Genomic DNA, 15,744 nt, shown 5'->3' with positions numbered 1-15,744 from the left:
ACCACTTTTGGGGTACTTCCCGACATTTGTGTCCACATCACTTTTCTCAGCGCCATCTACATCATATCGGCGCTTTTTGAACGTTAGTAAGAATCATCCTGTACATATTCTTAGAAACTGTACATCACTATATTTGCATACACGTATTACGACAGTTTTCATACTCATTGTGAATGAAATACAAAAGTAATATTTCATCTTGATGATGGCAACAACGAAAATTTATTGCAATAAAATCATCTTAGATCTAATGCTACATCAGTGCCCTCTTGAATCCACTACGATTTTTAAGGCACAGATACCTTCAACAATCAGAAGGCAGACACAGTTTTAAGTAGAGTGTTAGTATTTTTCCTCTTTGCTCCGTTTATATTTGTATATTGTCCAACAGAAGACAGACACAACTCTGGGAATAGTATTGCTGTTTTTTCTCTTTCCTCCATTTACATTTTTACAGCGTTTTAAAATTCTGTACCTCCACACTCTCAAAGGTGACATTTACATTTACATTTTTACAGCGTTTTAAAATTCTGTACCACCACACTCTCAAAGATGACATTCACTGCATGTACCCTCACACTCCTCCACTCTGCTGTAGTTAGTCATTTATGTTTATCTTGATGATATTGCATAAGTTCCTCATATGTGTATTTACAGTGATAATTCTTTCTTTTAATTGGTTTGGTATGAATCTTCACGTTTTATACCTCCTGAAGTAGCCTTTTCAAGTATTAATTTTGTTTTATTGATTTTGTTTATTAATATAATCTGTTACGTAGATTTACTATTCCAGTTTTGTGTCAAACTTTTTCCTATTTACTGTCTTTACATTTACTTACTGTTCAGCTTTTCACTTTTTACATTGCAGTATCACCACACTGCCAAAGACGTTATTTACTGTACATTTCTGCTTCAATCTAGATGTGTAACTTCTTTTCCAGCGTCGTTTATAAACACTGTAACTTTTTTGGCAACAACAAATGTGATACTGTAGAACAGAACCAAATTAGCGCTTTTCATTTATTAATCTCAGAACAGTTTATTGCACTTGCACGAAAAAAGCCTCTACTTAATACCTATTTCATGGGTGCTGGCAACAGAGTACACCTAAAAAAATGTCCTGATGCTGGGTCAACGAGTGACTGTACAAATAAAAGAGAACTGCTGACACTCTCATGTTCTGGAGCTCTCCTGATGTCCAGTTTCGTTACACCTTGTTATAAGAACACGTCGAGATCTAACACCTAGACAGCAGTTCCTGCTGAGTAAATCCTCTGCGTGCAGCATTCAGCAGCTTAAGGAATCTCTTGGAGGTCCAGCCTCATCTTTCCCCCGGATACACACGATAAACACTCCATTCTCTTAACAGGGCGCAGTTTCCACCTTGCGGATGTCCCTGTTGAGTCCCGAACACTCCGGCGCAACATCAACAACGTCGATGTTTTGTGATGTCAGCCAGCGGGACATAGTACTAACATCGCAGCTGCTGCAGTTCCACGGATTATGTCCCAATGACATCTGCGTCAGCGGTGCCTTCCCGGAAAACAGGTCGGCAGGCAGGCTGCAGACAAGATACACAACCTGTTGAAACGCCCACTTACAAAAATTATGAATTACTGTGCTAATAAACTTCTACGTTATTTGATACACTCCTGGAAATGGAAAAAAGAACACATTGACACCGGTGTGTCAGACCCACCATACTTGCTCCGGACACTGCGAGAGGGCTGTACAAGCAATGATCACACGCACGGCACAGCGGACACACCAGGAACCGCGGTGTTGGCCGTCGAATGGCGCTAGCTGCGCAGCATTTGTGCACCGCCGCCGTCAGTGTCAGCCAGTTTGCCGTGGCATACGGAGCTCCATCGCAGTCTTTAACACTGGTAGCATGCCGCGACAGCGTGGACGTGAACCGTATGTGCAGTTGACGGACTTTGAGCGAGGGCGTATAGTGGGCATGCGGGAGGCCGGGTGGACGTACCGCCGAATTGCTCAACACGTGGGGCGTGAGGTCTCCACAGTACATCGATGTTGTTGCCAGTGGTCGGCGGAAGGTGCACGTGCCCGTCCACCTGGGACCGGACCGCAGCGACGCACGGATGCACGCCAAGACCGTAGGATCCTACGCAGTGCCGTAGGGGACCGCACCGCCACTTCCCAGCAAATTAGGGACACTGTTGCTCCTGGGGTATCAGCGAGGACCATTCGCAACCGTCTCCATGAAGCTGGGCTACGGTCCCGCACACCGTTAGGCCGTCTTCCGCTCACGCCCCAACATCGTGCAGCCCGCCTCCAGTGGTGTCCCGACAGGCGTGAATGGACGGACGAATGGAGACGTGTCTTCAGCGATGAGAGTCGCTTCTGTCTTGGTGCCAATGATGGTCGTATTCGTGTTTGGCGCCGTGCAGGTGAGCGCCACAATCAGGACCGCATACGACCGAGGCACACAGGGCCAACACCCGGCATCATGGTGTGGGGAGCGATCTCCTACACTGGCCGTACACCTGTGGTGATCGTCGAGGGGACACTGAATAGTGCACGGTACATCCAAACCGTCATCGAACCCATCGTTCTACCATTCCTAGACCGGCAAGGGAACTTGCTGTTCCAACAGGACAATGCACGTCCGCATGTACCCCGTGCCACCCAACGTGTTCTAGAAGGTGTAAGTCAACTACCCTGGCCAGCAAGATCTCCGGATCTGTCCCCCATTGAGCATGTTTGGGACTGGATGAAGCGTCGTCTCACGCGGTCTGCATGTCCAGCACGAACGCTAGTCCAACTGAGGCGCCAGGTGGAAATGGCATGGCAAGCCGTTCTACAGGACTACATCCAGCATCTCTACGATCGTCTCCATGGGAGAATAGCAGCCTGCATTGCTGCGAAAGGTGGATATACACTGTACTAGTGCCGACATTGTGCATGCTCTGTTGCCTGTGTCTATGTGCCTGTGGTTCTGTCAGTGTGATCATGTAATGTATCTGACCCCAGGAATGTGTCAATAAAGTTTCCCCTTCCTGGGACAATGAATTCACGGTGTTCTTATTTCAATTTCCAGGAGTGTACAAAGACAGCTGAGTAAAACTGAATGTACTCAGACAGTTCTCTCTTTACTTATTCTGATCATTGCTAAACTGACACACAATATTTTTTAGCGCAACGCTATCTGACTTTCAAAAATCCCTACAGAAGAATGGCCCTGACTAACAGTAACCTATACCTTTCATGACTCGCTTAACTCACAAAAATCTCAGGTACTAGGATTACTGCAATACAGCGAGCGCCAATACTGCCAGCTAAATGAAAGATTCTAACTACTGAAGGCACTAACTACTGATAGGAATGGTTAGCAAATGAAAGATTTTGATACAGAACAAACAATGTATTTACTTTAATAATGTTCAAAAGTCATCATATGTAAATCAGTTCATGATATCCAATATTACAAATTTCCTTTCTCTGACGGACACACATCCAGATCGTCCGCTCTCAAAACTCCGCCATTTCTCTCCCCACATCCACCACTGCTGGCGGCTCACCTCCAACTGCGCAACGCTACGCGCTGTTCACATCCAACTGCCCAACACTACACAAGCGTATATTCCAACAATGAGTCCAGCCAGCCACAGACTGCACACAGCACAATCAGTGATTGTTATACAGAGCGTTATAAAAACCTAAAAAGCCTACTTACAACCACATGGAACGGGCACAACGAAATGGCCCGAGCTGCTCAGACAGTAAAAAACCGCCACAGTGATGTATATTAACCACCATAAAATGCTCAACACACAATAGGATCAACAAAAACAATAGGACCACCTAAAATACACATTAGGAGGCGCAGGTGTAGTGCAAAGCACTTAACTTGCATAATCTAGAGATTGTCAGGCGCTAGCAAATTAGGTAAAGAGCGAGAGAGCGACAACCAGGATTAAGCTTATTCGAGAGACCAACTCCATGCTCTGGTGGTCAGAACTCAGACCTACAAGAGGGTTTGTAATTTTCAATATCTAATTTAATCTTTACACAGGACATATCGCATGAGGCAGAAACTAATGCGATGCTCGAATCGAGAGTTTGAGTAACCTTTTTAAATCTCACAGTCTCTCTAGTAACTTCAAACTCCAAGTGTTCAAAATACTGAGCCAGTCTGTTGGGCTAGATGATTGCGAAACTTGCATTGTTCAAACGAAAGAGCTAAATAATCATCTCATTCTTGAGTGAAAAGTCTTAAAAGAGATCTATGGCCCAGTATAAGACTAGGTCACTGGGGAATGGAGAATCAAGGCATAATTGTAAGACTAAATGTTGTGGCCAGATAGATAAACACTGATGAGCTTTGAAATCCATAAATTTTTCTCCTTTCAGAAAAAAAAGTTAGATGGACCGGTATGATCCACCTTTGACGCTATTGCAACAACGTCAGTGACATCTTGTACTGGATTGTGGCTCGAACCCGGATTTCCAACTTTACGTGAATGACACCTTAATCACTTCATCTATCCATACACGTACCACAGCCAGCCCCAATCTTCCATATATTTCTTGTCTCACAAACTGTCCTCTTAGTTTACACATATACCCATCTAGGAAGAGCATATTCGTTGAGAATCGAGGGCTTAGAATCGGCAATTAAATACATGACACAAGTGCCTCTGTTATTAAGAACTGTGGTGCAATGTTCCTTCAGACATGCATGCATGAAACTGAGTCAGGTGAAGGAGAAGCCCTCTAGTTGGATGTCGTTCTCTGTGCCTGATTGGGTGGAGTAACATAACGAAAGTACACACTGTAATATCTCATTTCATGCGCTATTGGTCGCCATAACCTTTAACATACTTCATGCATTCACATCTCAATTGTTTTCGCGAAGGTATTCAGTCAATTCACATAACTACAAGTAATTTGCGGGGATTTGAAATAGAACGGTCACATATGCTCACTTGCAGGTAACCCATATTGCAGGCTGACTACTGTTGGAACCTGGATGACAAAATTAGTCTAACTACCGTGCACTTACAGGCCTCTGTGCCCCAGGGTTTAACAGTAGTTGGAAAGTAGGGCAATAGATGATGATACAGTTTCATCAGATTTTAAAATTGTCTGATCACATGACAACGGCCTTGCTGCAGTGGTTACAGCGGTTCCCGTGAGATCACCGAAGTTAAGCGCTGTCGGGCGTGGTCGGCACTTGGATGGGTGACCTTCCGATCCGCCAGGGGCTGCTGCCATTTTTCGGGGTGCACTCAGCCTCGTGATGCCAATGGAGGAGCTACTGGACCGAGTAGCAGCGGCTTCTGTTACAGAAAACCATCATAACGACCGGGAGAACGGTGTGCTGACCACACGCCCCTCCTATCCGCATCCTTCCCTGAGGATGACATGGCGGTCGGATGGTCCCGATGGGCCATTTGTGGCTTGTAGACGGAGTGGTGATCACATAGGTGTTGCCACCCCAGTTACTACTTCACTATCAAGTCTTCACCCATACAATGGTCGCATCCAAAGGTTGACAGTCTATCAGAAACATCTGAGTAATCTAAACAACAGTATCAGTCTCTGAGGGGTAATCATATGGAAATCAAATACCTGCTACAATGGGGCCATTCAAAAGTAATCGTCACACAAGTTAACATATTTATCTTACAGAGAGACAAGATTATCAGTTCCTGTTCCGCAGAAAGCAGTGGGCCGCTGATGAATCCATGATCACACCCACCCTTGCACTGTCTTGTTAAACTGAAACTGACGTCCACAGGTGTCGTTCATCAAGTCGCAATAGTCGTGACACACAAGCGGTGAAAGAGTTGGGCCTTAAGGAGGATGTTGAGGTATTTAACAACACAAACACTAGCCTTCGTCCAAATGGCACTGCGGTAGGTGGACGTTATTGTGCAACAGGGTAACTGCATCCAACTGCATTTCTGGGTGTTTCGACTTCATGGCGAGGAACGTGATGAGCAGATGACCCCAGCAGTTTTTAGAAGGAGGACATCTTGATCTGTGTAAACAGCCCTTGATTTCTTTGGCGGAGGAGATGTGGGATGTTTCCACTCACGACATTCGCCCTCGGACTGAGGGTGGTGTCACCATGTAAGGTCATTATTACCTTTTTCTTCGACTGCAGAGGCACTCTGCTCGTCGAGTTTATCGAGCGTTGAACCACAATCAATATGCATCACTACAAAGACATTTGGCACACACTTCCACGTGCTATAAAGTCAGAACCCCTAGGAATCCTTTCAGGCAGAATCATCCTGTTGCACGATACTGCATGCCTCCACAGTGCCAATCAGACACTAGCTACGCTTCAGCGAGTGGCTGGGAAACACAGCAGTACCCTCCATGCATCCCATATCATAAACCATGTGGTTTTCTCATATTTGTCGACCTGAATAAAACATAGATGGACGTCGGTTTCACTCGTATAAGGAAGTCCAAGAGTGGATGCGGCCCGCTAGATGGCGCTGTCATAGGTCAAACGGATATCGACTGCTTTTTTAAAAATAGGAACCCACATTTTTTATTACATATTCGTGTAGTACGTAAAGAAATATGAATCTTTCAGTTGGACCAATTTTTTCGCTTTGTGATAGATGGCACTGTAATAGTCACAAACATATGGCTCACAATTTTAGACAAAGAGTTGGTAACAGTTAGGTATTTTAAATTGAAATACAGAACGTAGGTACGTTTGAACATTTTATTTCGGTTGTTCCAATGTGATACATGTACCTTTGTGAACTTACCATTTCTGAGAACCTGTAAATACCGTATTAATGCAATAAATGCTCAAAATGACGTCCGTCAACCTCAATGCATTTGGCAATACGTGTAACGACATTCCTCTCAACAGCGAGTAGTTCGTCTTTCGTAATGTTCACACATGCATTGATAATGTGCTCACGCATGTTGTCGGCACAAATATCCTTCAACTTTCCCCACAGAAATATATCCGGAGACATTAGATCCGGTAAACGTGCGGGCCATCGTATGGTGCTTCGACGACCAATCCACCTGTCATGAATTATGCTATTCAGTACCGCTTCAACCGCACGCGAGCTATGTGCCGGACATCCATCATATTGGAATCACATCGCCATTCTGTCATGGAGTGAAACATTTTGTAGTAACATCGGTAGAACATGACGTAGGAAATCAGCATACATTGCACCATTCAGATTGCCATCGATAAAATAGGGGCCTATTATTCTTCCTCCCATAACGCCGCACCATACATTAACCTACCAAGGTCGCTGATGTTCCACTTGTCGCAGCCATCGTGGATTGTCCGGTGCCCAGTACTGCATGTTATACCGGTTTACGTTACCGCTGTTGGTGAATGACGCTTCGTCGCTAAATAGAACGCTTCCCAAAATCTGTCATCGTCCCGTAATTTCTCTTGTGCCCAGTGGCAGAAAGTTCAAAGTCGTCGCCATGCAATTCCTGGTGCGTAGAAATATGGTACAGGTGCAATCGATGTTGATGTAGCATTCTCAACATCGACGTTTTTGGATACCCGATTCTCGCGCAATTTGTCTGCTACTGAAGATCGGATTAGCCACGACAGCAGCCAAAACACCTACTTGGGCATCATCATTTGTTGCAGGTCGTAGATGACGTCTCACATGTGACTGAACACTTCCTGTTTCCTTAAATAACGTAACTATCCAGCGAACGGTCCGGACACTTGGATGATGTCGTCCAGGATACCGAACAGCATACATAGCACACGCCCGTTGGGCATTTTGATCACAGAAGTACATCAACACGATATCGACCTTTTCCACAATTGTTAGACTGTCCGGTTTAACACGGGTAGTGTATCACGAAGCAAATACCGTCCGCACTGGTGGAATGTTACACGATACCATGTACTGACACGTTTATGACTATTACAGCGCCATCTGTGACAAAGCGAAAAAAGTGCTCCAACTAAAACATTCATATTTCTTTAGGTACTACATGAATATGCAATAAAATGCGATTCCTATTTAAAAAAGCGCAGTTGGTATCCGTTTGATCTATGGCAGCGCCATCTAGCTTGCCAACCATAGCTCCATCTGGTTTCCCCTTGAAGCTAGACAAGATTCGTTCTTTGTAGTTTTTTCGTTTGAGGCTTATTTCGGGAGACATTTGGCCCGGTCTCTATCAATGGATCCCCCTTTATACATATCGTCATTAAGGTGTGCATTGGTATCACAAGGATGGTCTATTTTATCTGTTCCAATGAAGAGAGTAAACAAGTAATTAGAAAATGGCATACCTCGAGAGATGGTTGTGTTCTAGCCAGACACACCACAGATCAGTGTTGTTGATGAAGAGTCGCCCAGGCAGTCTCTTGAGCTGGTTGTGGCCCAAAAATAAAATCGACAGCTCAGTACAGTTGGCCAGCAGCTGTTCTGGCAACTCCTGGAGGAGGTTGTCTGACATCTCCAGTGTCAGCAAGCCAGTGGTCTGCTTGAACAGATGAGCTGGCAGTGAGGCCAGCTGGTTGTGAGACAGGCGCAGGTAGCGCAAGCCCCGCATCCCGGCAAACGCATCTGCAGGGAGGATCTTGAGTTTGTTCTCTCTGAGATCCAGTGTGTACAGCAGCGGTGTGTGCTGGAACATGCCCGGCTCAAGGGTTTCCAGCTGGTTGAAGGCCAGTAGTAGATCCTGTGAATGCAGGACAATACCTCTCTAAACCAAGGTAAGGGCAACAGTCCGAAAGTGACAATGATATCTAAGTGTTTTCAGTGGGTAGTTCACCTTGAAATTTAGGCTGAATTCTGGTTGTGGACCGACATCGGCTGCCTTCAGTGGGAAGCGAAGGAAGCTGTTTAAGTAACACTTTAAAAAATCTCTAGGGAATACAGTGTTGTGCAACCATTGGCGAAGGCTTCCTTTTTAAGATTGTTGTCCCCAGTCCTGTTACGATGGGAAGTAATTATTAAATTTAAAATATTTTTTTTAAAAAAAGTGGTTTTAGTGGCGATGGGATACCGACCTAAAATGATTGTCGTCGGCTTATAACCTGTAAAACAGACAAATTTGACTTAATTACTGACAGTTACCCTAACATGTTCATTTGACACGTCACAGGGTGGAGTTTGCATTTAGAATATAGTATATGTAAGAACAAAAAAAATGGGTCTTAACTTCGGAGATCATCAGTCTCCTAGAACTTAGAACTACTTAAACCTAACTAGCCTAAGGACAACACACACATTCATGCCCGAGGCAGGATTTGAACCTGTGACCGTAGCGGTCACGCGGTTCCTAAAACCGCTTTTTTTTTCTTTTATTAAAACAACCATATATGTACTTAAGCACAAAAACAAAGTAAAGAAGTGCTGGAACTGTTTCAACAAGAATTGTATCCTACAATAGAATGAAGAACACATTTCAATATAGTGCCATTTGTAAGCTTACAAAATAGAGGAAAAATAGTAAACTGACAATAGCCCCTTCAGTCCAGACAGACACATAGAACCGAAACGCAAACATATACACTCCTGGAAATTGAAATAAGAACACCGTGAATTCATTGTCCCAGGAAGGGGAAACTTTATTGACACATTCCTAGGGTCAGATACATCACATGATCACACTGACAGAACCACAGGCAAATAGACACAGGCAACAGAGCATGCCCTGTGTGCCTCGGTCGTATGCAGTCCTGATTGTGGCGCTCACCTGCACGGCGCCAAACACGAATACGACCATCATTGGCACCAAGGCAGAAGCGACTCTCATCGCTGAAGACGACACGTCTCCATTCGACCCTCCATTCACGCCTGTCGCGACACCACTGGAGGCGGGCTGCACGATGTTGGGGCGTGAGCGGAAGACGGCCTAACGGTGTGCGGGACCGTAGCCCAGCTTCATGGAGACGGTTGCGAATGTTCCTCGCCGATACCCCAGGAGCAACAGTGTCCCTAATTTGCTGGGAAGTGGCGGTGCGGTCCCCTACGGCACTGCGTAGGATCCTACGGTCTTGGCGTGCATCCGTGCGTCGCTGCGGTCCGGTCCCAGGTCGACGGGCACGTGCACCTTCCGCCAACCACTGGCGACAACATCGATGTACTGTGGAGACCTCACGCCCCACGTGTTGAGCAATTCGGCGGTACGTCCACCCGGCCTCCCGCATGCCCACTATACGCCCTCGCTCAAAGTCCATAAACTGCACATACGGTTCACGTCCACGCTGTCGCGGCATGCTACCAGTGTTAAAGACTGCGATGGAGCTCCGTATGCCACGGCAAACTGGCTGACACTGACGGCGGCGGTGGACAAATGCTGCACAGCTAGCGCCATTCGACGGCCAACACCGCGGTTCCTGGTGTGTCCGCTGTGCCGTGCGTGTGATCATTGCTTGTACAGCCCTCTCGCAGTGTCCGGAGCAAGTATGGTGGGTCTGACACACCGGTGTCAATGTGTTCTTTTTTCCATTTCCAGGAGTGTATATAATTGACTGTGTTAACTAGAATGACAGTTCTGTCATTTGATTCATAACCGTCCAAACTCAAAGTCATTTGCACCATACAAACGGATAACAAGTGATGCACAGGAACATAAATTAGTGAAAACGTCATAATGAAGTTAATAACACCATTGAGAAGTGTGGAGTAGTCCAAGGAACAGGTATAACCCCTTATTCGTTGTGTATTTTATTCGTTGCATAGTCTAGCATGCCACACCGGCCGGCCTATGTTGGAACAAATGATGCTCCTTGGCCGATGAGTGATTCTAGAGCTATACAGTTACCCTAATATGTCCATTTGATACGTTACAGTGTGGAGTTTGCATCTAAAGTATAGCACAGAGTGAACCGTGGACGATAAATAGTTTGGACAAGAAGAGCATAGGAGATATCGAAATGTGGTGCTACAGAAGAATGCTGAAGATTAGATGGGTTCTGAAGCATCAAGATTCTAGAAACACATGATGCTTCTTGGTCGGTACTTCAGCCTACTGAGTCACATAACGCTTGTGCACTAGAGAATCACATAAGCAGTTCATGTCATTTCCTGCAATTTTTGTTGTTGTTGTTAGAGATGATGTTTTGTTTTGAACGGCATTTGTAAATATTTTGCATTCTGCTCGTTTATGTGCTATATAATGTATTATACTTAGTTGGAGCCCGCATCTCGTGGTCGTGCGGTAGCGTTCTCGCTTCCCGCGCCCGGGTTCCCGGGTTCTATTCCCGGCGGGGTCAGGGTTTTTCTCTGCCTCGGGATGGCTGGGTGTTGTGTGTTGTCCTTCGGTTAGTTAGGTTCAAGTAGTTCCAAGTTCTAGGGAACTGATGACTATAGATGTTAAGTCCCATAGTGCTCAGAGCTATTTTTTGAACTTATTTGGAATATATTGCAAATTTTTCAGTTACAAAATTTTATGGTGAGTAAAATGTAATACGTATGTTTTGTGGCTGTGGTCTTCAGTTCAGAGACTGGTTTGATGCAACTCTCCACGCTACTAAATCCTGTGCAAGCTTCTTCATTTCTCAGTACCTACTGCAACCTACATCCTTCTGAATCTGCTTAGTGTATTCATCTCTTGGTCTCCCTCTACGATTTTTACCCTCCTGACTGCCCTCCAACACTAAATTGGTGATCCCTTGATGCTTCAGAATATGTCCTACCAAGCAATCCCTTCTCCTATTCAAGCTGTGCCACAAATTTCTCTTCTTCCCAATTCTATTCAATACCTCGTCATTAGTTATCTGATCTACCCATCTAATCTTCAGTATTATTCTGTAGCACCACAATTCGAAAGATTCTATTCTCATCTCGCCTAAACTATTTATTGTCCACGTATTACTTCCATTCACTGCTAAACTCGATACAAATACTTTCAGGAATGACTTCCTGACATTCGATGTTAACAAATTTCTCCTCTTGAGAAACGTTTTCCTTGCCATTGCCAGTTTATATTTTATATCCTCTCTACTTCGACCATCACCAGTTATTTTGTTCCGCAAATCGCAAAACTCATTTACTACTTTAATTGTCTCATTTCCTAATCTAATTCCCTCAGCAGCACCCGATTTAATTCGACTACATTCCATTATCCTCGTTTTGCTTTTGTTGATGTTCATCTTATATCTTCCTTTCAACACACTGTCCATGTTTTGAAAGCTACTTATATCACATGCGCACAGTTAAGTCTTATTTCCTTATAGAGAGACGGATTTCAGTGAAATCTATTTACTGTTCTGTCACGACAACCGAAAATTTTGCCATCGTACTTTTTGAATCCTTGTCATCAGCTAGCTGCATTAATTAATTACGTCATCTGAGAATATCTCAAAATAAAGACTTACGGTGTTTGCAAAAAATGGCTCTGAACACTGTGGGACATCTCAGGTCATCAGTCTCCTAGAACTTAGAACTACTTAAACCTAACTAACCTAAGGACAGCAAACACATCCATGCCCGAGGCAGGATTCGAACCTGCTACCGTAGCGGTCGCGCGGTTCCAGACTGAAGCGCCTAGAACCGCTCGGCCACATCGGCCGGCTCGGTGTTCGCACATATCACTTCCGTATCCTATCATCTGCAAGTTATATAAGTGTAGCACCAATTAGAGGACAGGTTTGAAGGATTGACCATGTGGTACCATTAACGCCTATACGTGTTAGCTACGGAGAACCTGCAGTTTAACGTTTAAACGAGCTCACTTGGCGCAGTCGTAATGCTATCACTCCTCTGTAATGAAAACTGGAATTCAAGGGCTGACTACTATTTGATTCCATTTCTCCCGAATATCGCAAACCAGTCACATGTTTTGTGGGCGTTCTCATATCACGTGACACCCACAAAACCAGTCCAAACGTCACTGACTCTTTAGTTCTATTACAATGTCTGGCAACATACGTCAGGCACCCTGAAGATATAGATGTCAGTTTAACTTCCTATTGATATACAGCATCAGGGGTTAGGTAACTGACTGAAGCTATAGGTAAAAGTGCCACCGCTGGGCAATTGTATTGTTCGCTTTTGTCGCCCTTACCAGGCATGATATATAGAGAGAGATGTTGCATACTCGGATGAGACTGTGGTCTGATGTTGGACGGCATGGGAACATGAGCAGAGGCATATTCGCTTCAAAGGTTCCAGTCCACCATGTCTGACAAGTGGAGAGGCCCCTATATTCCACCAAACAAATCGTAATCCTTTCTTATTTCTTAAGTGTACTTGTCATCAGAGGAGAAATAATGGACTTCCTGGAACATTGCTTCAGCAGTCAGCGGGCAGATGATGGATTTACTCTCTCATGCATGGGCTTACATTAACGTCACTATGGCGTTTGCTGTGGTGCGGTGATCAGGAAATACGGACTGCCAATTAATAACGCCACATTGTGTGCAGCAATGAAATGCAGTTGTGGACTATCCTGGATGACCATCGTAAGCCGTCGGTTACGAGTTCTGGTAAAGTCTGGTAGTGAGTGTCGCAACTCCTAGGCACAACACTGCATCACAAACATTCTGCATCCTTATTTCTCACGGGTGCACTCGTGGTCTCAAGGTAGCGACCTGGGTTCGAGTCCCGCCACCCCTTAAATTTTCAAAATAATCAGAATTGGCAGCAGGCGTGGCATATGAAGTCATCCTCATTCTGCCAATTGCTTTGACAAAGAGGGCGAAGAGCAGACAGATGTTCTTTGGTACTCTGTTGTCTTTCTATCGGGGAACTGCCACTAGAGGCAGAAGAATCATTAATCATCAAAGGCATGGGAACGCAGAAGGCAATGGAAACCACTGAATTAAAGACACGTACCGCGTGTCCACAGGACACGTGGCGTGTCATAGAAAAAGTTTCATGAAGATCTCTGCATTGGCAAAAGATTCCGGAATAGTCCCCCACTCGGATCTCTGGGAGGGTATTGAAAAGTAGGTGGTGACCATGTGAAAAATGAATAACCAACGAAAGGACAACGTTCTATGAGTCGTGGCATGGAATGTCAGAAGTTTGAGCATGGTAGAACAGCGAGAAACCTGAAACGGAAATGCAAAGACTAAATCTAGATGTAGTTGAGGTCATTGAAGTGCAATGGAAAGAAGATAAGGATTTCTGGCCATATGAGTATAAGATAACATCAGTAGCAGCAGAAAATGGTATAACGGGAGTAAGATTCGTTATGAATAAGAATGTACGACGGAGAGTGTGCTACTACGAACAGTTCAGTGATAGGGTGGTTCTTAACAAAATCGACAGCAGAATGCAGTTGTAGGGGAAAGAGTAGAAGAAACAGTTACAGGAGAACATAGGCTTGGGACTAGAGGTGAAAGAGGAGGAAGACTAATTGAGTTCTGTAATAAATTTCAGCTAGTTATACCGATTACTCTATTGAAGAATCATTAGAGGAGGAGGTGTACTTGGGACAGGCCAGGTGATACGGAAAGAATTGTTAGAATACATCATGGTGAGACAGTGTTTCCGAAACCAGATACTGAATTGTAAGGCGTACCCAGGGGCAGATATAAACGCAGATCACCATCTAGTAATGATGGAGAGTAGGCAGAAATTTAAGATTAGTCAGGAAGAATCATTATGCAAATATACGGAAGTGCTAAAGAGTGACGAGATACGATTGAAGTTCTCGAACACTATAAATATAGCAATAGGAAATAGCTCAATGGATGTCGCTAAAAAGGGCAGTCACATAAGTTCGGAACGGACTGACGGTACAGCGTGGCCAACCCTTCAAACCCGTCCCGTAATCGATGCTGCGGCCATGTAACAGTCAGAAGTAATAAGAGGAAATATAGGAGGATTTTTTTTTGCTTTTGACAAGTTCTCGGATGACCTAAATAATTAATGCCATAAGCATATGATAAGGTGCCTAACCTGGCATGGCAGATATTTTGGATGTTATGACTGAAGAACTGATCCATTTTGAGGAGAGCTGTGTCGCTGTAAGGAAGTAGTCCAAGGCTGAAACACAGTCACACTGAAAGGTCATAGAAAACATCTGACTAGTAACACAAAGCCTCATTTCTTTTCTGTCGAGGTACGAGGGTATCTTTTTTTTTTAAATCCATCTTTCATTCTACATGTTTGAACGTTTTACAGTGTGTAGATACATCCTCTAGGAACAATATTTTCATTTCTCCACATGATTTCCATCCCTCTCAACTGCCTTACGCCATCTTGGAACCAGCGCCTGTATACCAGCACGGTAAAATTCTGACCAACCTGTTGGAGCCACTGTTTGGGAGCGAGCACGAGGGAGTCATCATCTTCAAACCTTGTTCCACGAAGAGAGTCCTTTCAGTGTCCCAAAGAGATGATAGTCACATGAAGCTAGGTCAGGACTGTAAGGCGGGTGTTTCAGTGTTGTCCATCCGTTTTTTGCGATCGCCTCCATGATTTCTGAACTGACATGTGGCCGTGCATTGTCGTGCAACAACAAAACATCCTGCTTTTGCCGATGTGGTCGAACACGAATCATTCGAGCTTGAAGTTTCTTTATTGTCGTCACATATACATCAGAATTAATGGTGTCCTTCGGAATCGAAAAACATCGTAGCCATAACGTTTCCAGCAGAAGGTCTAGCTTTGAATTTTTTTTTTTTTCTTGGGTGAATTTGCACGATGCCACTCCATTGATTGCCTCTTCGTCTCTGGTGAAAAATGATGGAGCCACAATTCACAATTCTTCCAAGAAATTCATCTCCACCATTCTCGTACTGTTCCAAAGCTCGCTGCAAACCGTGTTTCTTGTTTCTTTGAGAGCCACTGTCAACATCCT

The 15,744-nt window shown here is 44.7% G+C and overlaps 1 protein-coding gene across 1 annotated transcript in view; it reads right to left on the bottom strand.

The window, feature by feature from the left end:
* Positions 1–224: 224 nt before the first annotated feature.
* Positions 225–15,744, bottom strand: part of LOC126293666 (leucine-rich repeat-containing protein 15-like) — a 34,806-nt gene continuing 19,286 nt past the window's right edge. The window contains exons 3-4 of the mRNA XM_049986958.1: positions 8,273–8,664; positions 225–1,561 (exon numbers count right to left, since the gene is read on the bottom strand). Coding sequence (XP_049842915.1) covers positions 1,363–1,561; positions 8,273–8,664 — 591 coding nt within the window. The 3' untranslated portion in view covers positions 225–1,362. The remainder of the gene's footprint in view (positions 1,562–8,272; positions 8,665–15,744) is intronic.

This window comes from Schistocerca gregaria, chromosome 10, assembly GCF_023897955.1.
Source record: "Schistocerca gregaria isolate iqSchGreg1 chromosome 10, iqSchGreg1.2, whole genome shotgun sequence".
NCBI classification, from domain to species: domain Eukaryota; kingdom Metazoa; phylum Arthropoda; class Insecta; order Orthoptera; family Acrididae; genus Schistocerca; species Schistocerca gregaria.
The sequence above is the reverse complement of the archived record's forward strand: the minus strand, read 5'-3'. Positions and strand labels throughout refer to the sequence as shown.